This window comes from Narcine bancroftii, chromosome 3 (genome assembly GCF_036971445.1).
Source record: "Narcine bancroftii isolate sNarBan1 chromosome 3, sNarBan1.hap1, whole genome shotgun sequence".
In the NCBI taxonomy this organism is placed as follows: domain Eukaryota; kingdom Metazoa; phylum Chordata; class Chondrichthyes; order Torpediniformes; family Narcinidae; genus Narcine; species Narcine bancroftii.
In genome coordinates, this window is record NC_091471.1 from 123,307,868 (window position 1) to 123,334,401 (window position 26,534).

The 26,534-nt window shown below is 40.4% G+C and overlaps 1 protein-coding gene across 1 annotated transcript in view; it reads right to left on the reverse strand.

Moving 5' to 3' along the window:
• Positions 1-26,534, reverse strand: part of stim2b (stromal interaction molecule 2b) — a 187,240-nt gene that overhangs the window by 56,778 nt on the left and 103,928 nt on the right. The window contains exon 4 of the mRNA XM_069925002.1: positions 3,448-3,562. Within this exon, the coding sequence (XP_069781103.1) occupies positions 3,448-3,562 (115 nt within the window). The remainder of the gene's footprint in view (positions 1-3,447; positions 3,563-26,534) is intronic.

Sequence of the window (26,534 nt, forward strand, 5' to 3'; positions counted from 1 at the left end):
TTTCAGCAGGAATGAGGTCAGATACTATGCTAAATGGTAAGTCTCCAGGTGAAGATTGTTTTCCATCTGAATTTTATAAGAAATTTAGAGATTTGCTAATACCTCCATTAATGGAGGTATTGAAACAATCAATGGAAGTCCATTCTTTACCAGAGTCTTTTTTCTAATGCAATTATAGCAGTAATACCTAAGAAAGATAGAAATTTGTTAAAGACTGAATCTTATAGACCAATTTCATTATCAAATGTTGATTATCAAATTGTAGCAAATTTTAGCAAATAGGTTGACTAAATACTTACCAAATTTAATTCATTTAGATCAATCTGGATTTGTTAAACGATGGTATTCTGCAGATAATATTACTAAGTTAATTAGTTTAATTCATATTTCCCAGAAGAAATCTGATTTAGCAATGGTTTTATCATTAGATATTGAAAAGGCATTTAATAGATTAGAATGGAATTATTTATTTAGGGTGTTAGAAAAATATGGATTAAAACTTTATATAAAAATCCTTCTGCTAAAGTGGTCACCAATGAACATATATCTTCTGCTTTTTCATTAACTAGATCAACTAGACAAGGATGTCCTTTGTCTCCAGCTTAATTTGTTTTAACAATAGAACCTTTAGCACAATTACTAAGACAAGATATTGATATTAAAGGAATTGAAGTTAATACTGATGAATTTAAGGTCAATTTATTTGCTGATAATGCTTTGATTTATAAAACAGATCCTGAAAATTCTTTGCGTTCATTGTATATGAGATTAAATGAGTACGGTGAAATATCAGGTTATAAAATTAATTGGGATAAAAGTGAAATTATGCTTTTGGTTGAGGGCGATTATGGTCAATGTAAAGAGATTGTCTAATTTAGGTGGTCAAATAATAGAATTAAATATTTAGGTATTAAAATTGATAAAAAATTTAGATTTTATATAAATTGAATTTCTTACCATTATTTAATAAAATTAAAGAGGATTTATTTAAATAGATGGTATGATTTACCTATAACTTTAATAGGTAGAGTGAATTGAAATGGAATGTTTGATTTAGATAAATCTTTAATGTGGGCTAAGATATAATTAATTAAAATAATGAAAACTCTACACAAGAATTTATTTTATAAAAGGAACACCAAATTATTAACTGGTCTTAAGGGCCCACCTATATTGAAACACTTAATTGAATTATGTTATAAAATAGATTATGAGTTAGGCAGGAAAGGTATGATTTCTTGTTATATAAAATAAACTCTTTCCTTTTACTGCTAATTATCAATTTTTAAAGATATGGAATCAAATGGCGATTAGAACAATAGATGACTGTTTTGAAGCTGGTTATTTTCTTTTCAACAAATGAAAGAAAAATATAATGTTCCAAATAATACCTTTTTTTGTTATTATCAAGTTAAAGCCTTTTTGATTGATAAATTAGGTCAAAGTTTAAGATTACCTTGTCACTGAAATAGAAATGTTGGTTACAAAAGGAGGTATCAATAAATTTATTTCAGAAATGTGTAAACTACTTCAAAGGAAAATGTCCAAATCAGATATTCATAAATCAAGATTAAAGTGGGAAATGGATTTAAGTAGAACAATAGATCAAAATAATTGGAGAATGTTATGTAAAGATAATATGACTAAAATTATTAATGTAAGATATAGATTAGTACAATGTATATTTTCGCAGATCAAAAATTAAAAAGATTTAATATCTTCAGAGTTATGTTTTAGATACGATAGAGATAGTACACTGCCAAGTCGAATGAAAAAAAATTAAAGTATTTTGGATACAAATTAAAGTATTTTTGGAGAAAATATTGAACGTAAAACTTCTGTGGATCCAGTGTTTTTTTTTGTTGGGAAATATTAAAATGTTTAGTTTAAAATTAAGATGAACTAAGTAACAAATTGAATTTTAATGATTACCTTTAGCTGTTTCAAGGAAAAGTGTAGCTATTACTTGGAAGTCGGATATGGATTTGGGAATGCAAAGATGGCATATTGAAATGAGATCTTGTATTCCTCTTGAAAAAAAGTCTACGTGATAAATATCACTTTTTTTTTGAAAATACGGAGCCCATATCTACAACATGTTGATTTTAAAATTTAATCTCTCAATAGCTCATCCTGGTGTGGTTCTCAGTTTCATGAAAGTTGATTTGAATTTATATACCAATTTGATAATCTCCTTTTCTTCTTTCTTTCTTTTAGGGGCACTTGGAGGGAGTGGAAGGATTAGGTTTATATACCACATCTATTTTCTTACACATATATAATCATTATTAATGGAAATGTATTGAGGTTTTAAAATTTAAATGAAATATTCAAAATAAAAGAAATGTGGTCAGAGTTGAAAGGAAACATCTTAAGTTGTTGTGCAAAGCTGTCGTTATGCTTTTGCCTTTAGATATTTTGGCAAGAACTCTTTTATTACAGTCCGTGGTATAAAACTCAAAACCAGTTCATAGAGATATCTAATAAAAGCTGCTGCGCTGGTCACCTCAAAGATCAATTGCACTGGTGAAATTGGTGGCCTTCGGCCAAAATTTCAATTCCCGCTCCAATCCCTTGTCCATGGTCGGCTATGCACTGCCAAACTGAGACCACCTGCATATTGGAGGAACAACATCCCATCTTCGAACCGTCCAGCCAGAAGGCATCAACATCAACTTCTCCGAGTCCATGAACACCCCACCCAAGTCTTTCCCCAAGTCTCCTTTCCTCTAGCTGTTTCTCTCTTTCCTTTTCACTCCATCTCCTTTACCTCAGCTCTGCATTCAGATACCCCCTCCCCTAATCAATTCTGACCTTTCCTCTCCATATCCAATTAACACCTTTTGTCTGTTCGTCTGTACTCCTCCCCGACCTTTCTTTTAATTCAGACGCCTGCCTGCTTTTTACTCATAATGAAGAAGTGCTCAGGCCCGAATATATTAAACGATCGAGTACCAGCACAACCAACCAACACATTGGGGAAAATGCATAACAAGCCAACTATATTAAACATTAACTTAATAAGAATTTTCATGCATTAAAATCATTATCTGGACTTGTATAAGAAATTCCATTCTCTTCATTTATCATTGATATTAGGATCAAGGAATATGTGGGCAGGGGAAGGAAAAGAGTGTTGACACGCAAGATCTTCCTGAATGATGGAGACTTGGGTAAGAACCGTCAGGTGAGTGGAATTGCACATGATTAATATGCAAAAGCATATTTACTAGGTTTAATTTTAATGCAAGAGAAGGGCCACATGGTGGCATCAAAAATATTAAGTTTTTAAAATTCCCATCCTTGAATGTACTTTCTCAGTGCATTTTGGGTAATGAATCTGAGGCACATCACAACATGGTTGACAGTGCTGCCTAGCATTCTTACAACAAAGTGTAATTAATCTCTTAAAAGAGTCAATACCGATCAGCCACAAAAGTATCCTACCTTGTGATCTTTTCCAATGGTTCCACAGATCTCTCACAGTGATATGCTTGTCTTCCTTATGGAATGTATTGCCTTTACTGGTAGGATCTTTGTCTTTCATATCTTCTTTGATGAACTGCAGAAAATAAAACAAAAACAAAGATGGACATTAAAGCAGATAATGTGGGGCAAAAATACAATACATCGTTCTGGACATTCTATTAGATTATGCTCAGGTGAAGTAAGGTACTTAAACTGCAAGTCATTGACAAGATAGTTACATAAAGGAGGGATAATGCTGGGTTTAATGAGAATCAGCCAAAATAGGGAAAGGTTCCAATAAATTTGCATCACTACTATCTAAATATAAGTGTTTGTTGAGTTTATTGTTACAAAATATGCAGTCTTTGAACAATGTGATTATATTTGTACATATATGGAGCAAGGATGGGTGGAAAGTATTGTAAACTCCAAATAAACACCCAGCATCTTATAAAGACAACTCAAGAGGGTTCTTCTTGCATTTGGAATGAATTATACCACCAGTGTCAAAAGTAAATCATAAATGATGCTGAAATTATATGATAAATTGGTCAAGCCTCATCTGGAATGAGGACATAGTACTTATTACTTTTATAGACAAGATCATTCTGAGTGCAAGCAACAGTGCAAATTGATTGATATGCCAATCATAGTTTTTAAAGATTGAAATAGATTAGGTTTAAATAAATCAAGTCCGATTTATGTTTAGTTTCAACCACAATGCAGAAGTGACAGAACATTCTGTCATCAACTCATATGCCTCCACTGCCTTAGAGTCATCCATGGGGAAATAAGATGACAGTTGTTCCTTCTTGATTTCATTAGACATTAGTATCTTTGGTTTTATGTCATTGTGAATCAAATTCCCACAGCGTTGTTAGAGAACAGGGATCGATGAGGCCAATAAAATTTGCAGATGGCGAGGACTTGTTCAGCAGACAAAAGTGCTGGAGAAACACAGTATTCATAGAAACTAAAAGGCAGTCAAAGTTTTGGGCTCGAGCCCTTCTTTTCATGGGCCGAAAATCATACAGACACCTGAACAAAAAAGGTGAGGGGGGGAGGGAGGGGAAGGAGGAGGAACACAGGCTAACAGGTGAGAGGTGGATGCAGTTGCAAGGGTAGAAGTTAACAAGTGATAGAGGAAAAGGACAGAAGGCTGAGACAATCGCTCTTTGATAGGAGAAAGGAGAGGAAGGGATGGAGAGATGGAGGAAGGGAGATAGAGGGCTGATGGAAAGAGAGAGACCAGGTTCAGGGATTAATGGAAATTGGAGAGGTTGATATTGACACTGTCTGGTTGCCAACTGCAAAGACAGAATATGTGTTGCTCCACCCCTCATGAGTAGAGGTCTGTTTATGAGCAGAGCAGAACTGTCAATCCAATCCACTGCTTCTCATCCACACATGTAAAAGTTACTCTCTCTCAAACATTTAACTAACTTCCTTTTGATGGCACAAGTCAACCTTAGCAGAGAATTCCTGCTCCTATCCACTCCCCAAGTTTCCCTCACATCGTATTCATATCTTCTGATGAAAATCTATGTCTCCCGGTCATTGAACCATCCACTCACAGAATCCATCATCCTCTACTGACCCTCTCTAAACCTGCCATACGCTCCTGCACCTCCTTCAAAGAAACATCAAAAGAAATAACTACCTACAGTCTCTCCTTTTTAACCACAGAGCCATCTCTGGAACCATTGTAACAGTTTTTGTTTTCTGCACACCTTTAATGACAAAAGGGATTAGGAGCTGGATTAGGCCACCAAGCTCTTCGAACTTTCTACTGGCATTCAATATGATCATAGCTGATCTATTCTGGCCTCAACAGCTCCTCTGTGCCATTACCATCAATTCTTCGATCTTTCAAATATTGATTTATCTCCACGTTAAACGTATCTAATGATCTGGGCTCCACCACCCCCAGGGGCAGATAAATCCACAGAATCACTATCCTCTCAGCTCCTCAATTTCATAAGACCAGCTGTTTATTTTGCAACCATGCCCCTTTGTTAATCTCTCTTCCACAAATGAAAACATCTTGACCTGAGTCCTACCAAACCTCCTATTCAGCTGCAAGGAACCTTGTATGATGGACATTCACATTCTCTAAAATGCAGTGACCAGAATTACAAACATTATTACAGATGCAGTCAAAACAGATTTAACATAACCTTTGATTCTCTATGCCTTTAGTTAATGAACCCAAGGATTCTCTATCCTTTAATACCCACTCCGTCAAGATGCAATAACATTTTCCAGGATTATTATAACTGCACAGCCAAGTGCCTGCATACTTGATGACTGGCTAATTTGGTTCATATTGTTTCTTCTTCCTTCAGTTAAAATGCATTACTTCGTATTTCTTTTTGTGAAATTGCATTTACCAATGGACTGCCAATTCATTCTGCCAACCTTTATAGAGTCAGGGAGGTTTAATAGCACAGAAATAGTCCCATTAGCCCAGTTTGTCTATGTCAGCCAACTTGTTTACCCAAACTAGTCTCATTTGCCTGTGTTTGGCCCACATCCTTGAAATTTTTCCTATCTATATACCAGGCGAAATGTCTTTAATGTTTAACTATTCTGAAAATTGTGATTGAAAATGTACCAGGCCTAATCACACACAATTATATCTTAAATTGGAGGACATTGCACAGCAACACTAATAAAAACAGAATAATTAATTGGCCAAATCTGTGGAGCACTTCAGATCAGGCCAATGAGGAAAATCCTACAACCATAAATCTCAGTAAAAATCATTTAAAAACAGGACCTTGTTCTTCTTTGGCTTGGCTTCGCGGACGAAGATTTATGGAGGGGTATGTCCATGTCTGCTGCAGGCTCATTGGTGACTGACAAGTCCGATGCGGGACAGGCAGGCACGGTTGCAGCGGTTGCAAGGGAAAATTGGTTGGTTGGGGTTGGGTATTGGGTTTTTCCTCCTTTGTCTTTTGTCAGTGAGGTGGGCTCTGCGGTCTTCTTCAAAGGAGGTTGGTGCCTGCTGATCTGTGAGCCGCCAAGATGCACGGTTGGAGGCGATATCAGCCCACTGGCGGTGGTCAATGTGGCAGGCACCAAGAGATTTCTTTAACCAGTCCTTGTACCTCTTCTTTGGTGCACCTCTGTCTCGGTGGCCAGTGGAGAGCTCGCCATATAACATGATCTTGGGAAGGTGATGGTCCTCCATTCTAGAGACGTGACGCACCCAGCGCAGTTGAGAAAATTAGGAATGCACATACATTCTCAACCAATTGAACACATAAGCACACACTGTCAATAAAGTATTTCAAAATTTCCAAAACATGTGACAATATACAAGATACCATATTAAAAATGAAATACTTTGGAAGATGGATTGATTGTTGTTTATCCAAGTAGAATATAATTGCAGAGTCTCTATCAGGCTAAAATTTTTCATTTTACACCAGGGGAATCATATTGTCTCCTGAACAATTCAGATTATGAATCTCGGTTTTCAAATTAGAATTGGAACAACACTATTCACTCCAAGTTTTACAAATAGTGCATTAAAAATAGACATTAATCATAGCCTACAACAACTCAGTGGAAAAGTATATCACTCAGAATGCATATGAGCAAGTGGATATCCTTGGATTCTAGTTTCTTCAGAATATGAATATGTCCTGAGAATCCACTTGTTCCACTTAAAATTCTCTTCTCCCCTGTCAAGCCAACTCGCATATACCACAACTGTCCAGCAAGTTTATCAGAAGCATAACATAAAAGTCAATCAGGTATCTTGTGAACCATTGAAGCCGAGATGTAAAGTATTGAAATGTAGGTAAAGCATAAGATTCGGTTTGATTGTGGCATTACCCTAAGTTCGAATACATGGTAGCACTCTCTTTCAAGCCCATCCCTGTGAATTACTCTTGATACTAGATCTATATTTACTAGGTTTGGATGAACCATGCAGCTTGTATTACCTTCAGAGGTGAAAGAGAGGTGACTATGTTGACGATTGGAGTTATGTGCAGACAAGAACTTTAAGTGAAGGGTACATTCACATTGCAATTATGACAGACGCAAAGGGCTAAAGTACGGAATAAATCAACTTCAACAATCAATTAAAAGACAGTTTTGCACGAGGATTGTTCTAACTAGTGTTTGAAAACAGTATTCAAGGTGTAAAAATAAAAAATGCTTTTCAGAGTGTCCAACACATCCCAAGGCAATTAAATGAAGCATCAGCGCTGTCTCCGCTCCATCCTCAACATTCATTGGAATGACTTCATCACCAACATCGAAGTACTGGAGCTGGCAGAGTCCGCAAGCATCGAATCCATGCTGCTGAAGATCCAACTGCTCTGGGTGGGTCACGTCTCCAAAATGGAGGACCATCGCCTTCCCAAGATCATGTTCTATGGCGAGCTCTCCACTGGTCACCGAGACAGAGGTACACCAAAGAAGAGGTACAAGGACTGCCTAAAGAAATCTCTTGGTGCCTGCCACATTGACCACCGCCAGTGGGCTGATATCTTCTCCAACCGTGCATCTTGGCGCCTCACAGTTTGGCGGGCAGCAACCTCCTTTGAAGAAGACCGCAGAGCTCACCTCACTGACAAAAGACAAAGGAGGAAAAACCCAACACCCAACCCCAACCAACCAATTTTCACTTGCAACCGCTGCAACCGTGCCTGCCTGTCCCGCATCGGACTTGTCAGTCACCAACGCGCCTGCAGCAGACGTGGACATTTACCCCTCCATAAATTTTCGTCCGCGAAGCAAAGCCAAAGAAAGATCTGTTTTTTTGTCCTTCTGATACCCCATTGGCCCGAGCTTCGATGCAATACCCTCAGAAAATTGCCCATCTTTAATGGGCAATTAACTCATATCCAGCTCCTTCCTCCAATCTTAGGGTGAGCAGTTCTTGCACCTCCCTATTCCCACAGTTTGCAGAAGCCATTTTTAATATTTGTTTGTGTACGTACCTTTTTTCACCAATTTAAACTACTTTAAAATTACACCAAAGAACAATTGATTTTATAATTCACAGTCTTTATGACCCTCTCCCAATGTGCCTGCTATTTTTATATTAACTTCAAAGGAGGAATGGAGGAATCTGCGTTACCTTAGGACACCAGCACGTCCGCAGGATACTTCCCCACGAGGTTTAACGCGCTCACACAAATAATTGCATCATTTCTATCCTAGAATGCAATTGCCTGGTTGCAACACCAGTGTCTGCAGACACTAGGGATTGCACTAGCGGTCGAGGCAGTCTATCCCAGGTGTGAGATGACTTCATCTCACGCCGGCGTTGAGAAGAATTTCCTTTCACGCTTGACCCTTTTTATAGGCCCATTGGCTGTTAATTCCTGGGACCACTTGCAAGTGTGAAAGCAAACTATTAATTCGCCTGCATACTTAATTTTTGCATTTTAATTAAACTATTAATTTGCCTGCATACTTAATTTTTGCACTTTCATAAACCTCCTATTGTGTGTATTTCCTTTTTTTATCTAAATGAAGCTTTATGTGATATAGGAACATTTATGCAGCAGAATTGGCTGCACATTAAATTTATTTTATGAAGCAAGTCAAGATATCATGAAACACATGGGATTTACTAAATCAGCACTAAATAAAGCATGACCCAGGCTCACTGCAAAGCAAATTCTCGAGCCTTAATTTAACAGGTGCAAGAGATCGGGATCACACAGAACAAGAGTATAAAGAAACACAATAAAGCCCTCAGGCTTCTTTCTGGTTCTAAAGCAGGTGGAGTCCCAAATGCTACACTAGGAATGACAGTTTTGTTGACATTTTGAGTTCAATCAGTTGTTTAGATAAAGACAGTTAATATCATGGGCTAAGAACAGCAGCAACACCATTGTTCTGCAGTAAAGTCAGTCTTCCTGATGTTCCTTGTTCACTGGCCTGATCTAAACAAGATGTGGTATCAAATCTCATGAACAATTTTGCCACCTTAGATGAGGGCAAACTTTAACTCTTGAGTCCACAAATATCAAAACCAATCTTGTGGGCACTTCTGACAGTGAGTGTCAGCATTTGGCTTTAAAGTCATTCACAATTTAAGTGCTAAAACAAAACCCCTGTTATCCTGCAAAATGCAACAGTTCAGAAGAGCGGCACAGTGGTAATGTTTCAACTCTGGACGTACCTCTCTGCAAAAGAAAGACATCGATAATGAAATTCAGCATCACCACCAATTCACCAGCTTATGCTATTGTTCTTGTGGGAAAGGGTATTGAAGGTACACAATCTCTGACCTTGGACAAAATTCGTAGTGTCATGGGGCAGTAGTGCTCCTTGTCATTCTATCTGCTTCTCAGACCTGGACTACCTGCAGCAGACATCTGAAGTTAGTGGAAAAATACTACCAAATTCCAAGGAAGGTTAAATGAATCAACATCTCCCGTATCCAGGCCTTAGCTACGCTCAGTGGGCTCTGTTAGACAGGCCATGATGTTCGCATGCCTGACATCCGACTCTTGAAACAGTTACTCTGTGAGCTAGGCTTTTCGAAGAGAATAGCAGACTGACAGGAACAGATGATTCAAGGATGTGGTCAAAGCTTCAAGAAAAATTGCAACAACCCTCTTTACTCCTGAGAATCTCTTGCCCAAGGGAATTCAAGTCAACCTGTGGTGGGAGAGAATTGAGAAAAAATAAAATTTCATAAAATACTCAAGCATGAGCTGGTGAATTGACAGTGATGTTGAATTTCATTATTGATGTCTGCCTTTGAAGAGAGGTAGCTCCAGAGTTAGGAGTTGCATACCAAATTTTCCAGTTTCTTGACATGAACCTTTAGCGCTGAAGGGCAGTGTGGTGCAGCAGGAGCAGGTTGACAGAGGACCTTCACCTTTGGCTGTTTAATGCAAGGCTAATCTTCTTGAATGCTTCATTGAGAGTGCTGACGATAGCTTGGAGTTCAGCTTCAGAGTATAGGTCATCAACATAATGCAGCACATTACTGATACTTGGGATTCTAACGTTCTGACAAGTAATGATCATAAGTTATACATCAAGATGGACAGAGCAGCTCTTCAGCTGCTGGGAGAAGGTACTTCAGAAGGACCCTGGTGATAACTTTCCTTTGACAGACAGGAGGCAGCTTCCTTTTAAGCTTCCCACGGTCAGACTTGTCTCTTTTCTTAGCTAATCGTGATTAAGACATCAGCAATGTTACAACCTCCTCTTCCTAGACGTGGGCAACGAGGCTTAAGATTTGAGAGCAAATCTCTTCAGTGGCAAGTTGTAAGATTCTAGCAAGAATGTCAGCTGCTGCTAGGTCCTAGTTGTTTATTGGGCACAATATGGATTTGATGAGATATTGTCATAAAAGAGTGGCAGTGCTGGGCAGGAAGATTTTTGTGCGGTGGAGTCAGTCTACACAAATCAATGTGTTCGTCACAGAGGACTTCAAAGAGCTTTGTCCAGCAGCTGTTGACATTTTCTCTGTTCCTGATGAATTTATCTTAGCTCTCGTTGAGAACCAGCCTTTGGTGTTTAGGCTGTGGATGACTTTTACAACGCTGAAGGACACATGTGTGTCACTCATTCAATTTAATAGGGATGGAAAAAAGGAGTCCATCTCTCCATAAAGCATCTGGGTAAGCATTCTGAGTGTGCAGTGGTATACAAGAACAAAACCAGAAAATGCTGGGGACACTCAGCAGGTCAGGCATCATCAGCTTTGTGGCCAAAAAACAGCAATCTGCTGGAGGAGCTCAGTGGGTCAAGTGGCAAAGTGAAATAAAAAGAAATGTCAAAGTTTCAGGTCAGAACCCTTTTATTAAGTTCCTTCAGAAACAGGAAGAGGGCATCATAATCATATTTATTTTATAGGAACAGAATCAAAGTTCAATACAGTACTTGCACAACAGCTATGACTGCAAAAGCCCATTCTTTTCCAGCATGTAGGCACACCTGTAAGCATTTAAATAATTTGAACATTTCAGGCATGCCCATCTGACAGGCAGTGATGAATCAGTCTTTGGATGCAGTGCAAATCCAACCCAATAAATAATGTGTCATAAGAACTGAGAAAAGGGAGGTGTCCAATACACAAAAGTGCTGGAGAAATTCAGTAAGTCACGCAACATCTACAGGAAGTAAAAGGTAGCCAACATTTTGAGCCTAAACCCTATGAGAAAAAGCAGGCAGGATTTTCTTAAAATAGATAACTGCAGACTCTCCTGTTTAAAAGGGAGGAGTACGAGCCTATCTGGCTCTTCAAGCCTGGTCATTTACCAAGACCATCACTGATCTTGTTCCTCAGAGCTATTTTGCAGCACAGCCCCTCAATTGGTTTACTCTCCAGCAATCTGTTGATCTGTGGTTTAAATAGACACAATTACTGAGCCTCCACAACCCTGTGAAGCATAGATTTCCACAGATCACCATCCTGCCTATCCAAAGCCCTACAAGCTGCATGTTTCAATGAGACCTTTTCTCATTCTTCTAAGCTCAGGAGAAAACAGTGCCAATCCACTCAATCCCTCCATCATGACACAGCACTCTGGAACCTTCTCTAGTTGGGTACTAGTGCCAAGCACATGCAGCATAGACTTTCAATCCACTGGTGCACTTCTGGCACAAACTTAACTCCTTCTTTAAGCCTAAACAAAATCTCAATGAAAATGTTTTAATCTTTGTCATAAAAGTGCACCACGGAACAGAAATTTCAAAATACGCAAAATTGAAAACCCAAATATTGATAGAGTTCCACAAGAACAACTCGGTCTTAAAAATAAAAACAGAAAATGCTGGTAAAAGCAAAGAAATGCGAGAGGAACTCACAAGGTCTCACAATGCCCATATGAGGTGAAGAGCCTGAGCCCAAAATGTCAGTTATATAACTTTACTTGCTATGAACGCTCGAGACCTGCTGAACTCTTCCAGCACTTCTGTGTTTTTACTACCATCACAGCTTCTGCAGACTTTAGTGCTTCATAGATAATTCTGTAAACTTTGCACAATCAGGAAGCAAATGTGGAGAGAAAAAAAAACTGACAATTCAGCCTCAGGATCTCTCATTACAAATAATGGATAAACAGGTTTTAAGATACAATGGAGGGGTGAGGGACAGAGAATGGAAGGAAAAAGGAACAGTTATATAGTGTGACAGATTATTTTGTGTTTTTATTGTTTTTGGGAGATAAATTGGGGCAAGTTTTTTTAGTGCAGGTCACATACAAATATTCAAAACAGATCTCATTTAAAATAGTGGAGCTCTGCTCAAGCCAGAAAGGGCAGCTCCAGGGGGCCGTTGCAAAAACTTTGGGTAGTTCTCAAGAGACTTCACTAATGGATTGTTGTTTTGAAAAGCAACAGATGAAAGAGGTTGGAGGAGAAGTTCGGAGCTACAGGTTGTCTGGGAGCAGAACCTGCTATTCTAAGAGGGTCATGTGGTTTTGCAAGCAGAGAGAGAAAAAAGAGAGAGAGAGAGAGATTAGTTCTGCAATGCAACAGTCAGCAGCAGCAGCTGGGATTGGAACAGGACAAGCTGGAAAGCTTGTGGAAAACCCCATTTGGAAGACGGTTTGTGAGTGCTTAGTTCAGCCTGGTCAAAGCCCTTGCGGTTCATGCAAGAGGAGAGGACTGGGAGCCTAATGTTTCTCTTGAAATAAGAGAAACAAAAAGGAACTCTGTGGTGACCTGAAAGAAAGAGGTTATCATCAGGAAACCCCTGATGGGACAAGTTATTTTGGCAAGACACTGGTGTGGCTGATTAAAAGGGATCAGTTTATGACCAGGAACAAAACTCTCTCTGAAAAACAACAAGAACCTTCATGAAATGTAACCATCTACCTTTCAAACACCAAAGCCTGGTGAACTTCATAAATGTTAAATTCTGTGCATAGAATAAGAATTGCCTGCAACCAGTAAACTTGAAGGAATGAGTAGTGAGATTGGACTGTGAATCAAAGAACTTTTCCAAACTTACACACACATTACATGCACGTGCACTTAGAATTAGAAGGGGGTTAAGTTGGGTTAGTTATGTTAATAATGATAAGATAAAGTTTGATCCTGTTTTCATGTATAAAGATCATTAAAAGCAACTTTTGTTTAAGTAACCATTTGTCTTGATGACTATTTATTGCTGCTGGGTTTTAGGGTCCTCTGGGCTCGTAAAATAATGCAAGAGAGATGAAATAATATTAGGGGTAATGCTGCAGTGTAAGGCAGGAAAACCTGAGAGAAAAGTGGATACAGAATTATTATCTTAAATTGTAAGGAGTTTGTATGTTCTTCCTGTGTCTGCATGGGTTTCCTCTGGATGCTCCAGTGTACTCCCACATCCCAAAGATATATGGGGTTAGAAGGTTAATTAGGCACGTGGATGTATTTGGTGGATGAAGGCTCATGGGCCAGAAGGATCCATTACCATCCTGTATCTCTAAAATAAAAAAAGTAATAAAGAAATTACAAAAGACATTTGGAATAAATGCCAAAAAGAGTGATAATATCGATGATAACAAGTTTATTGTCATATACATTCTTCTTTGGCTTGGCTTCGCGGACGAAAATTTATGGAGGGGGTAAAAAGTCCACGTCAGCTGCAGGCTCGTTTGTGGCTGACAAGTCCGATGCGGGACAGGCAGACACGATTGCAGCGGTTGCAAGGGAAAATTGGTTGGTTGGGGTTGGGTGTTGGGTTTTTCCTCCTTTGCCTTTTGTCAGTGAGGTGGGCTCTGCGGTCTTCTTCAAAGGAGGTTGCTGCCCGCCAAACTGTGAGGCGCCAAGATGCACGGTTTGAGGCGTTATCAGCCCACTGGCGGTGGTCAATGTGGCAGGCACCAAGAGATTTCTTTAGGCAGTCCTTGTACCTTTTCTTTGGTGCACCTCTGTCACGGTGGCCAGTGGAGAGCTCGCCATATAACACAATCTTGGGAAGGCGATGGTCCTCCATTCTGGAGACGTGACCCATCCAGCGCAGCTGGATCTTCAGCAGCGTGGACTCGATGCTGTCGACCTCTGCCATCTCGAGTACTTCGACGTTAGGGGTGTAAGTGCTCCAATGGATGTTGAGGATGGAGCGGAGACAACGCTGATGGAAGCGTTCTAGGAGCCGTAGGTGGTGCCGGTAGAGGACCCATGATTCGGAGCCGAACAGGAGTGTGGGTATGACAACGGCTCTGTATACGTTTATCTTTGTGAGGTTTTTCAGTTGGTTGTTTTTCCAGACTCTTTTGTGTAGTCTTCCAAAGGCGCTATTTGCCTTGGCGAGTCTGTTGTCTATCTCATTGTCGATCCTTGCATCTGATGAAATGGTGCAGCCGAGATAGGTAAACTGGTTGACCGTTTTGAGTTTTGTGTGCCCGATGGAGATGTGGGGGGGCTGGTAGTCATGGTGGGGAGCTGGCTGATGGAGGACCTCAGTTTTCTTCAGGCTGACTTCCAGGCCAAACATTTTGGCAGTTTCCGCAAAGCAGGACGTCAAGCGCTGAAGAGCTGGCTCTGAATGCATTGTACAATGTACATATGCACTGAAAATCTTACTTGCTGCAGCAGAACAGGTGCTACACAAAAATATACATTAAATTAAATATTTTTTTCAAGATTTTTTGAACTCAATGTTTAATTCAGAAAGCTACATGTCAGAAGATAAGTTATTATACAAACATTGCATTCTTTGAGTTTATTTTAATGTTCACTGGAACAGTAAGAGCCAAAGCATAAAAAGGTCAGAGAGGGAGTGAGATAGGGAACTAAACCAACAGGCAATCTCGAAGCCCAGGTCCATCTTTTTCACTCGCTCTGTACATTTGGTGTCCACAATACAGAGCAGACAACATCACCTGAAGCAAATACAGTACACCACAATGACTATGGTACAAAAGAATTGTTGCTTCACAAGGAAAGAGATTTTGGACCCTGGATTTTGAAAGGGTGTGGGTAAATTAACAGATGTTACATCTCCTATGGTGGTACCAGGAACGAATGGGAGAAGGGACGTGGATTTGGAGGTGGAAGAGGGAACCCAGCAACTTACAAGGGAAACACAAGCTTACAGGGGAGGTGGAGGTGCCAGATCCTTGGAACAGGAATGCTGGTGAGGTGAAGAACAAAGATAACAAGAATCCTATCCTGGATATGGGATTGGTGAGGAGGAGTGAAAGTATTACTGTGGAAAATGGTGCCAATACTCTCCAGGTTCTCGTTAACTATATTGGGAGAGAAATTCATGGAGGAGCAAAAGGAATATGCACACCAGCGTTCTACTCCATACCAACTGGAGAGCACCGAATCATTATCAGAATACTCACAGTTACACATCACAATATGCATGTTATGCTGGTGAACAAACTCTTTCAATCTCCATAATCCCCTTCTTAGCTGCCTGCCATTTCCCCTAATCACTTCTTAGCTTCTTTCTCTTTGACCCTCCCACCTTTACCCACTATTACCTCTTATTTGTTAGCCTGCGCTCCTCCCCTTCCTCCATCTTCTCTTCCATGCACTCCAACTTCATATTCAGGCATCTACCTGTTTTACCACATTCCTGATGAAGGGCTTAGGCCCAAACCATTGGTTACTTTTTACTGCCTATGGATGCTGTGTGAACTGCTGAGTTTCTCCAGCAGTTTTGTTGGTGGCACTGCAGTGTTGGGACCTAGTATGAACAAGCCTTTCCAATGCCATGATGGGACCACGAGTGCCTGGCACGAGCTCCTGCCTCTGCTGGCCTTCCCAAGAGCTCAATATGGATGTCCACCCGTGAAGGTTATTGCTGGCTGGGGAAGGACAAGTAGTGCAGCTGCTCGGCACTGAGATACGGGGCTGGGCCTGCATTCTGGCCACTGCAGCAAGTACAATCATCGCTGGAGTGTGGTTTCACCTGCACCAGGTGTTGACAAGCCAGTCTGAAACTCCGATCTCTCTCATCACCTCCCATTAGATCAGCTGCCTCCCCTCCCTTTGTTTGGCTGCACAGCTCCTCCCCAAACCTGAGATTCCCCACATCAAAACTGTTCTGAAGTGGTTGCTGGCCTTAACTTTTTTAGCACAGGGAAATCTCTGGGCTATGGAGAGCTGTGCATGCAAACTTGGGCTATCCATTGCTGGATTTTGCCAGGTTCCTACCTCAGCAGTGCTTTGTTTAATCGACCTCTAAATGTAAAATGCCTTAATGATGCTTGTTCATGCTGATTCTACTAACGCTCTCGTCCTTGAAACATAATTTCAAGTCCCATCACGCTGAGCGCTGGCACACCACAAGGCTGTGTGCTCAGCCCACTACTGTTCAAGCTGATGACTCATGACTACAGTGCCAATTTATGTTCCAACAGAATCATCAAGTTTGTGGATGATGAAAGAGCAGTTGGCCTCCTCGGCAACAATGGTTGGTCGTCTCACAGATAGGAGGTTGAGTGGCTCATAAAATGGTCTGAAAACATCAGCCCAAGTCTTAAAGTGAACAAGACAAAGGAGATAATTGTGGACCTCAAGAGAATGAAGGTTGTCCATTCTCCATTACACACTCTACATTCGTAGCGTAGAGACTGGCAGTAATAATGTTCATGAGTGTGCTATAAGGATGACTGATCCTGGACCCTCAATGGCAGCGGGGTCAGCACAGCAGTTAGTGCTATACTAATAGAGCACCAGTGACCTAAATTCAAATCCAGTGCTATCTGTAAGGAGTTTTCTGTTCTTCCCATAATTTGTGTGGGTTTCCTCCAGTTTCTCTGCCTCTTGCCACCTTCCAAAACATATGGGGTAATGGTTTAATTGGGTAGCACACAACTCAATGCCCAGAATCAGCTTCTACTCTGTTATAAATAAAAAAAATTAAAATAAAAAACCTCCTCATTAGTCAGAAAGACACAGCAGGACCTACATATTTCACTCTCCAGAAACAAAGGCCCACATCCTACTTACCACAGATGACAAGCAATTTAAATTCAGTCAATTAAACTGTTAATTGAAAAAAAGTATCAACAATGATGACCAAAAACCCACTGAGCGGTTGTGAAAATGAAAATATAAAAATAATATCAATAGGTCAGGCAGCATCTTTAGGTCAAGTGACAGAATCTGATGAAAGGTCTTCAACCAGAAATGTGACTCGGTTTATATTCCCATAGATTCGGCCTGACCTTCCAGAACTTTCACACTTTTATTTTAGATTTACATCATCTGCAGTATTTTTGTATTTTCATTCACTGGTTGTTAACAAAACTAATTCACTAATGTTGTTTGCAAATCTACAGCAGTTACAGCTGTTTCTGACTTCAACCTAATGTGATTGACTGTCAATTATCAACTGAAATCGCCAAGCAAGCCAGGCAAATGGAGAATGACTCAGATGGATTACAAACTCTACATTTGTCAGCCCCTAGGTCAGTGGTTCTCAACCTTTTTCTTTCCACTCACATACCACTTTAAGTAATTCCTTTGCCATCAATGCTCTGTGATTAGTAAGGGATTGTTTAAAGTGGTATTTGTGAGTGGGAAGGTTGAGAATCACTGCTCTAGACCCAATTGTTACTGAAATATTTTGCTTAAGAAAAATTTTCATTGGCTCATTTCCTTTGGAGCTATGAAACCGTGTACATAACGAGTCAATTAGGTACGATTAAAACAGTGGTTTTCAAACTTTTTCTTTCCACACACACACCACCTTAACAATCCCTTACTAATCACAGAGCAGTTATGGCATAGGGAATACTTAGTGGTATATGAGTGGAAAGGAAAAGGTTGAGAGCCTCTGCCCTAGAGCAATAACAAAAAAAAAGCAGATGCTATACTTCTAACTGCATCAACTCACTTAAGAAAATGCTTTGGGATATCCTGAGGTATTGAAGGGTGCTACATACCAGATAATTACAGAGTTAAACAGGAAAGTCTGCAGATGTTGTGATTACACTGTAGTGCAAATCACAAAAGTGGTGGAGAAACTTAACAGGTCATGCACCATCTACAGAAAGGAAAGGATAACCAACCTTCAAAGGCCTCAGGCCCAAAACACTGGTTGCCTTTACTTCCCACAGGTGCTGTGTGACCTACTGAGTCTTTCCAGCACATTTGTATTACAAATCCTCCTTCCTTAAATCTAACTCCTCCACAATGGCAGGGCAGGCAATGACAATCGAAAAAGCTCGCAGCACAGTTTTTTGAATCAGTCACTGGTCCATTCTTTTTTTTAAATCAAGTTTGAAACATCATCCAAAGGAAAAGAACTCCTATTCGCACTCAGCAAGTTCCAAGTCCAGATCCCTCCTTTGCACTTAAGGGAACAAAGCAATGCATGATGGGATCCAGAGAACCCCATCCTAAGGCCTTCAGAGTGCTCAGAAATCTTTTGAGTCATACTCCAACTGTGCACCTATGTGCATGTAAAATAATCCTCCATCGTCCATATGCATACAAAACAAACAACCTACCACTGGGCTATCTTTAGATGGTTAGCAGTCAAGCAGTTAAATATTGTATTGAATATGTAATATTCCTCACATGAGAAAGGGGAAGGGAGATGGATGTTAAATGGGTAACCAGGTACAAAGGTGACTGGTGAGGGTAAGGATCTTTGGCTTGGCTTCGCGGACGAAGATTAATGGAGGGGTAATGTCCACGTCAGTTGCAGGCTCGTTTGTGGCTGACAAGTCCGATGCGGGACAGGCAGACACGGTTGCAGCGGTTGCAAGGGAAATTGGTTGGTTGGGGTTGGCTGTTGGGTGTTTCCTCCTTTGTCTTTTGTCAGTAAGGTGGGCTCTGCGGTCTTCTTCAAAGGAGGTTGCTGCCCGCCGAACTGTGAGGCACCAAGATGCACGGTTTGAGGCGATATCAGTCCACTGGCGGTGGTCAATGTGGCAGGCACCAAGAGATTTCTTTAGGCAATCCTTGTACCTCTTCTTTGGTGCACCTCTGTCTCGGTGGCCAGTGGAGAGCTCGCCATATAACACGATCTTGGGAAGGCGATGGTGATGGTCCTCCATTCTGGAGACGTGACCAACCCAGGTAAGGATCAATAGTCAGCAAAAAAAACTTACATGCAGGTGAGGGAGAAAACAAAGGGTGAACATTTGATGATGGGGTAGAGTCTGGAGATCAGCATTTGTGAGCAGCAGAGGGAAGTGAGCTGGAGTGGTGGGGTGGAGGAGGGGTGTCAATGCTGCGAGATGTGCTAATATGTTAAACATTTAATTTACCTGTAGGGCTACCAGTTGACTGATACAGGATTAAGATCATCTTATCCCACATAAAGAGCATTCCCCCAGACAATTTGGACCAAGAAGCACCACATGAGAGATGCCATCATCCTGAGCATCCCTGAGTGTTACAATGTTACAGAGTTATCCCTGAGTGTTACAATGCTGCAAGGATAACTGAAGACATTAAGTTCACAAGTTTTGCAATTTGAACTAGAAAGAATTGGAGATGCAATTTGCTCTAATTATTTGGGTCTTCAATCAACGTAGCTTGCAAAAAAAAATACAGAGCTACTTCATCCCATTTTTAGTTGATTAGATTAAAATATAACAAATAAAAGAAACAAACGATTTTAAGCAAATACCAACAGAAAGAAGTTTTCTTTTGCAAACATTAAGAAAAATACAAGTAGGAGCAGGAACTGGGAAAGAAACAAAGACAGAATTCCCAGAACCAGCCATTTTTTTTTGCAGTGAGGTATGATAGGTGTAGCTAGGGTGGTTCTCCTGGTAAGAGTGAAAGATTTGACCGAAGAGAATAAGTTCTTGACAGGTTTTAAAGGAGTAAAAGTGGGGAACTAATAACCTTTTGTCTTATTCATTTAAGAAATGCGAGTTTTGCCATCTGAGCCATTATTTAATTGTCTAATTTCATTGAAAATGTGCTGATGAGCTGTCTTCTTAAAGCACTGCAGTCCTTGCAGTGTGGGTATTATCCACAATGCTGTCCGGGAGTCCATTCCAGGATTTTGACCTAGCAATGTTAGTTATACATTTCCTAGTCAAAGTGGAGGGTGGATTGGAGGGCAACATCCAGGTGGTGATAGTCCCATGTTTTTGCTGCCCTTTCTAGCTAGTTAGAGGTCATAAGTATGGAAGGTGCTTCAGACAGACAGGATGGTAACAGGACCTTCGGATCCAAAAGCCTGTGTTCCCCTCCTCCATGCTCTTTAGGGATTCCTCGTGAGTGGCTGCAAACGCATCCTGTAGATACGTAGAAACTGCTGCTCCTCTGCACTGGTGGTGGAATGAGTGAATTGTTGTGCGTGGGGTGCCTATTAAGTGGATTGCTATACCCTGTATGGTGTTGAGGCAAGTGGACAGCATACACTTGTTGAGGTGTACGAGACAAGTGAAGGCCATTCCATTATACTTCCAGCTTGAGCCTTATAGATAGTGGATAGACTTGGGTAGGGGGGGTGCTCACTGCACGATTCCTAGCCTCTGAACTGCAAAGTAGCCAAGTTAAGTATTGGCAACTCCAGTTCAGTTTCTGGTTGATGTAACTTTTTGGATATTGATAGTGGGGGATATCAGTGATGGTAAATGCCATTGATCATTAAAGGGTAATAATTGGATTTTTTTCTTGTTGGAGGCCATCGTTTGTGTGGCTTAAATATTACTTGCCATCTATCGGATCAGGCCTGGCTGCATTTGAACGCTGATTGCTTCATTATCTGCAGAGACATGAGTGGTGCAGAACACTGCAATAATCAGCAAACTTCCCATCTTATGACTTAAGGAAGGTGATTGGTGAACAGCTGAAGATGTTAGGGCATAGGACACTATTCAGATGCCCTGCAGCTGAGATGATTGACCTGGGCACATGCTTAAAGCTTTGAACAAAAAGCACAAAGTGGAAATGATGCAAAGTATTTTCTTTAAGCACAGAGCATAGAGAAGTCACGATCATTGAAAATGGAATTTGAGCTTTCAAAAAGGAACAGGATAACCCCTCAGGAAAATAGGCTGTCACCAGAGAGCCACTGGTCCAACAGTCCAGGTTCAATACTCGCAATGGATCCCCCCTGAGTCTGCCAACAGTCTTACACTCCCTAAATATGTGCTAGAATCAGTGGAAGAATCAGTTTTCTTAATTGCGCCTCGTGTGTGTGGGTGGTAGGAAATTAGGGGAAGATTAAAGGACACGTCGGGGAAGATAGGTGACAGGAAAGTAAATGAGAGGAGAGGATTGATCAGATTGTTTTGAGAGCCAGCATACACTCAGGCTGAATTTCCTCCATCTATATCATGAGAAAAAAAAATGGAGAAAAAAAAGACAATTTGCAGGGAAATGAGGAAGGGTGCAAAAATATGCCTGGAAGAATTGGTCTCGAAGGAATTCACAGGGAGATGATGGGCTGAATGCGTAACAAGTTTGTGACGATCACACAGCAAGTCAACCAGGAACAACTTTTCCATGTCTTACATTGCTCATATTTACAAAAATCGGCACAAGTGCCTGTTAAAAACCATGAAAGTTCTCCATCTCTTTTCACTCTGCCTCAAAAAAATACTTCCAAATGCAAGTAGTAATGCTATTCCAAAGTTGTAGACGGACTTTAGGAAATACAATACCCAAGCGATGCTGAACTTGGCAATTAGGATGTCACTGTATCCATTGATTCCAGTTGCCAGGTTTCACAAATCAATTTTGGCAAGGATATTTTGCATGATAAGCCAAAGACAAACTTAACTACTTCCTGTAATCTTGATAACCCTTTAGTAAACATAATGGGGCGGCATTCAGGTATGAAATTATTCATACCAGCCTCCACTGAAACAAGTATTGTGTTACAAAGCCAGAGATGCATATATTGTGCATAAACCATGTCTGGAAAATGTGTTTCTGGATATTTCATGTGGGGTGAACTGTCCAAATACTGGGAAATTCAAAAGCCTGAGGCACTAATCTACCTCTGCTTTGTGAACTTGGCTGCTGAAAGATAACCCAGACTAAAAGACCTCAGTGGAAGTCGAGAAATGTACTCATTATTGCACATGCACATATACAGGTTCATGTAAATAAAACATGCAAATTTCCTATCATAGCAAAGTGTGACCAGATGGGTTTTGCTGTCCTGTCATGTGGCAGCACAAGTTGGAAATTCGAGGTTTCAAGTCATTTAATTTGAGAAGAAATTGCAAATATTGGAGCATTTGTGTTTCTGTGCTTGTAGGTTTTGTACCAAGGACTGAAGAACACTGTTTCATCAGGCTGTACTTAAGCAATTGGATGATAAATAAACTTGATCCATTAAACATAAAGCAGAAGTCCTGATTTATGAGTTTTGGTGATATAAAAATATCTTAAGATAAAGGTATTATTTCTTGAAAAAATCATATTAAGTCCTTGATATTAGTGAGAGACATTAGATGCACACTTCATGCTACCCTACAGGGCACTAAGCCATTATTGTACTCTTGATCCTGGAGTCTGTAACATTCAAGAATATGCATCCAGCTTGTTATAAAAAGAAATGACTGGGCTGGGAAAAGTCACGTAGCCAAGCAAAGAGACAGAGAGAAGGCACTTCATATAGCAGGTGCTGAGAGAGAATGCAGGATCTAGATAATCTATCAACATGTAGGAGCTACAGTCCCCAGTAACGGCCACACACCTCATGTTCGAGCTGCAGTCCCCAGTAATGGCGACACACCTCATGTTGGCCAGACTGTAGCCTTCAGCCCTGCACAGACACACTACTCCCCCTGCTTACCTAGCATCAACTCTCACACGCGGCTTCTGTACATTTCCTCAGAGACCACAATGAACAATCACTTTAACCAATTCAATGCTGCGGGAGGGCTAGAGAAGGAGTAAGCCTGGAATCCTGATTCTATCACAATAGTATTTAGCAATAAGGAGGGCTGAGTGTCCTGCCAAGTAATATCAGAAGCAATCTGTCCATTCATAATGCTGTAAATGACTCCTTGGAGCAGTGATTCCATTTGCCCTCTTGTTCCTGATTGCTGAGGTACCAGTAGAACAGTGTCCTTTTTTTAGGATTAAACTAATTATTGTTTAGAGCAAAAGAGTGGTAAGGCACAAACTTTGTCCCTTTGAAGATCAGAGTGGTCAGCTTTGAATGGAGCCAAAAGAGATGGGGGAGATCTTAAATATTTTTACATCAGTATTCACTCAGAAAACTGGCAGAATCATAGGAAATAAGGAAAACAGGCAGTGAGGTCATAGAACCTATACAGATTAAAGAGGGGAAGGTGTTTGCTGTCTTAAAGCAAATAAGAGTGGATAAATCCTCAGACCCTGACATGATATTCCCGCGGACCTTGAGGAAGGCTAAAGTAGAAATTGCAGGGCTGAAGTATTTAAAATATCCTTAGCCATGGGTGTGGTGCCGGAGGATTGGAAGGTAGCTTACATTGTTCCGTTGTCTGAAAAAAGGCTCCAAAATTAACCCTGGAAATTATAGGCAGGTGAGCCTATAATGGACAGTGTTCTAAGAGATCAAATATAGAAGTATTTGGATAGGCAGAAACATGGCTTTGGTTGGTTGTGTATAACCAATTTTATGGAGTTTTTTGAGAAGGGTGATGAAGGAAAGGCTGTTGTTGTTGTCTACCCAGACTTTGGTAAGGCCTTGGACAAGGTCCCACATGGGAGGGAGGTTAGTCAGGAAGATTCACAAGCTAGGTATTCATGGTAAAGTAGAACTGGATTCAGTAATGGCTGGACAAGAGAAGCCAAATAGTGGTGGATGATTGGTTCTCAGACTGGAGGCTTGTGACTAGTGATGTGCCCTGAGAAATCGGTACTGGGACCATTGTTGTTTGTAATCTATATTAATGATCTGGATGATAATGTGGTAATTTGGATCAGCAAGTTTGCAGATGACACTAAGATTGAAGGTGTTGTGTACAGCGAAAGGGTTTCAAAGCTTCCAGAGAGTTCTGAACCATCTGGAAAAATGGGGTGAAAAATTGCAGATGGAATTTAATGCAGACAAGTGTGAGGTGTTGAATTTTTGAAGGACAAAACAAGAAAGGACATACATGGTAAATGATAGGGAACTTAGGAGTGCAGTAGGACGGAGGGATCTGGGAATACAGATACAAGATTCCCTGAAGGTGGTGACACAGGTGAATAGGGATGTAAAGACAGCTTTTGGCAAATTGGCCTTCATAAATCAAAATATTGAGTTTAGGAGTTGGAATGTTATGGTAAGGTAATGGTAAGGTCATATTTGGAGTACTGTGTCACCCAACTACAGGAAAGGTATCAATAAGATAGAAAGAGTGCAGAGAAGATTTACAAGGATGCTGCCTGGACTTCAAGAACTGAGTTACAGAGAAAGGTTAAACAGGTTAGGAATTTATTCTCTGGATCATAGAAGAGGGGAGATTTCATAGAGTAGTTATTTAAAAATTATGATGGGGATAGAATAGGCTTTTTCCACTGAAGGTGGATGAAATACAACCAGAGGACATGGGTTAAGGGTGAAAGGGGAAAAGTTTAGGGGAACATAGAGGGAACACAGAGAGTTGTGGTAATATGGTATGAGCTGCCAGCTGAAGTGGTGAATGTGGGCTCAATTTTAAGATTTAAGAGGAATTTGGATGGGAGAGGTGTGGAAGGGCTATGGACTGGGTACAGGTCAGTGGGACTGGGCAGAAAAATGGTTCAGTACAGACTAGAAGGGCCAAAAGGGTCTGTTTCTGTGCTGTAATGTTCTATGAAATGAAATTATGTTGTGCTTGTCCAGCATATGCTGTTTCCTACATTAAATCAGTGATGCTTTCTAGTGTTGATAAATGCCAACCAGTCATTGTTGATTTCCACTTACATGTGGTTCTTATTTTGTGAGGTGCTCTAGTTCATATCCTTAAGTATTTCCATCCAAGACTCTTGAAACATTTATTTAACGACGATAAAACACACAAAATGAAAACCGGATCAAGGCAGCTTTATCATGGAAAAAGATCAGTGGTGATCCTATACTCAAGCCCATGTTCTTTCCAGACCCCATTCTGTTTTCTGATGTTCAAACACTGTGATGTCAGCTTTTTTTTACATACTCAAGGCCCGAAAATCTACACACAGAAATAGTGAATTCCAAATCTTTATATTCCTTTCAAATCATTATTAATCTTGGAATTATCAATCCAACATAACAAACCCCCATGATATACCTTGATGTTTCCTATAATTTTTTATTATACAGATAAGCACTACAAAAGGCCCTTCCGACCCATGACCTCAAGCCATCGAAATGCAACCATGTGACCAATTAATCTACCCTGTCTGGCTTTGGAACATGGTTGGGGGGGGGGTGGGCGAAACTGGTGCCCCCAAAGGAAACCCATATAGTCGTTGGGAAAAACATACAAACTCCTTATAGTGGCAAATTCGAATTTGGGTCATCAGCACTGACTGCGCTAACCACTATGTTAATCATACTTTTAAAAGAAAACAACTTACTTGTATTTGGAATGTTTTTGGTTCACGTTTTATTTACATTAATGGACAAAGATAAGAAAAACATTCCACTTAATTAAACTTTTACAACAAACAATTGTCAGCTTTTTATATTCTGAACTTCCTGAAAGTTTGAAAAATTTATCTTTCAAATTTCAAATGACACAATGGAAATGTGCCGAGATCTGGTTCAAATTTACACTCTCAAATTACACTAAAATCAACTCCCACGTTCCCATTAAAAAAAAGAAGCTACCACTGTCAGAGCCTGAAACTTTAGAATGCACCTTACCTTCTCTTTTCCTTCATGCAACTACCTATCAATCTCTTCTTTGGCTTGGCTTCGCGGACGAAGGCCTATCAATCGCATTATTGACTTAATATCTTTTAAACAGTGCTGTGGATCAGCTGAGCATTATTTGTTAAGTTTGTTAAGTTCCTTAAAGAACAAGAAAGGATTCATAGAGCAGCAAAGGTCAGGTTTTCCCATGCAGCATGGCACTGTCAGTCTCATAACAGAGTGTTGCATGTTCACATGGCTGCCAGCATTTAGCTCCACAGCTGTGATCTCAGCAGCCAACTCTCAATGAGGCACAATGCATGCAACATGAATGAGTGTTTCCTGGGGGTGCTAGGCCAATGGTCCCAGAGGAACCTGCACAGATTGGTGAAGAACAGTACTTACAGGAGGTACA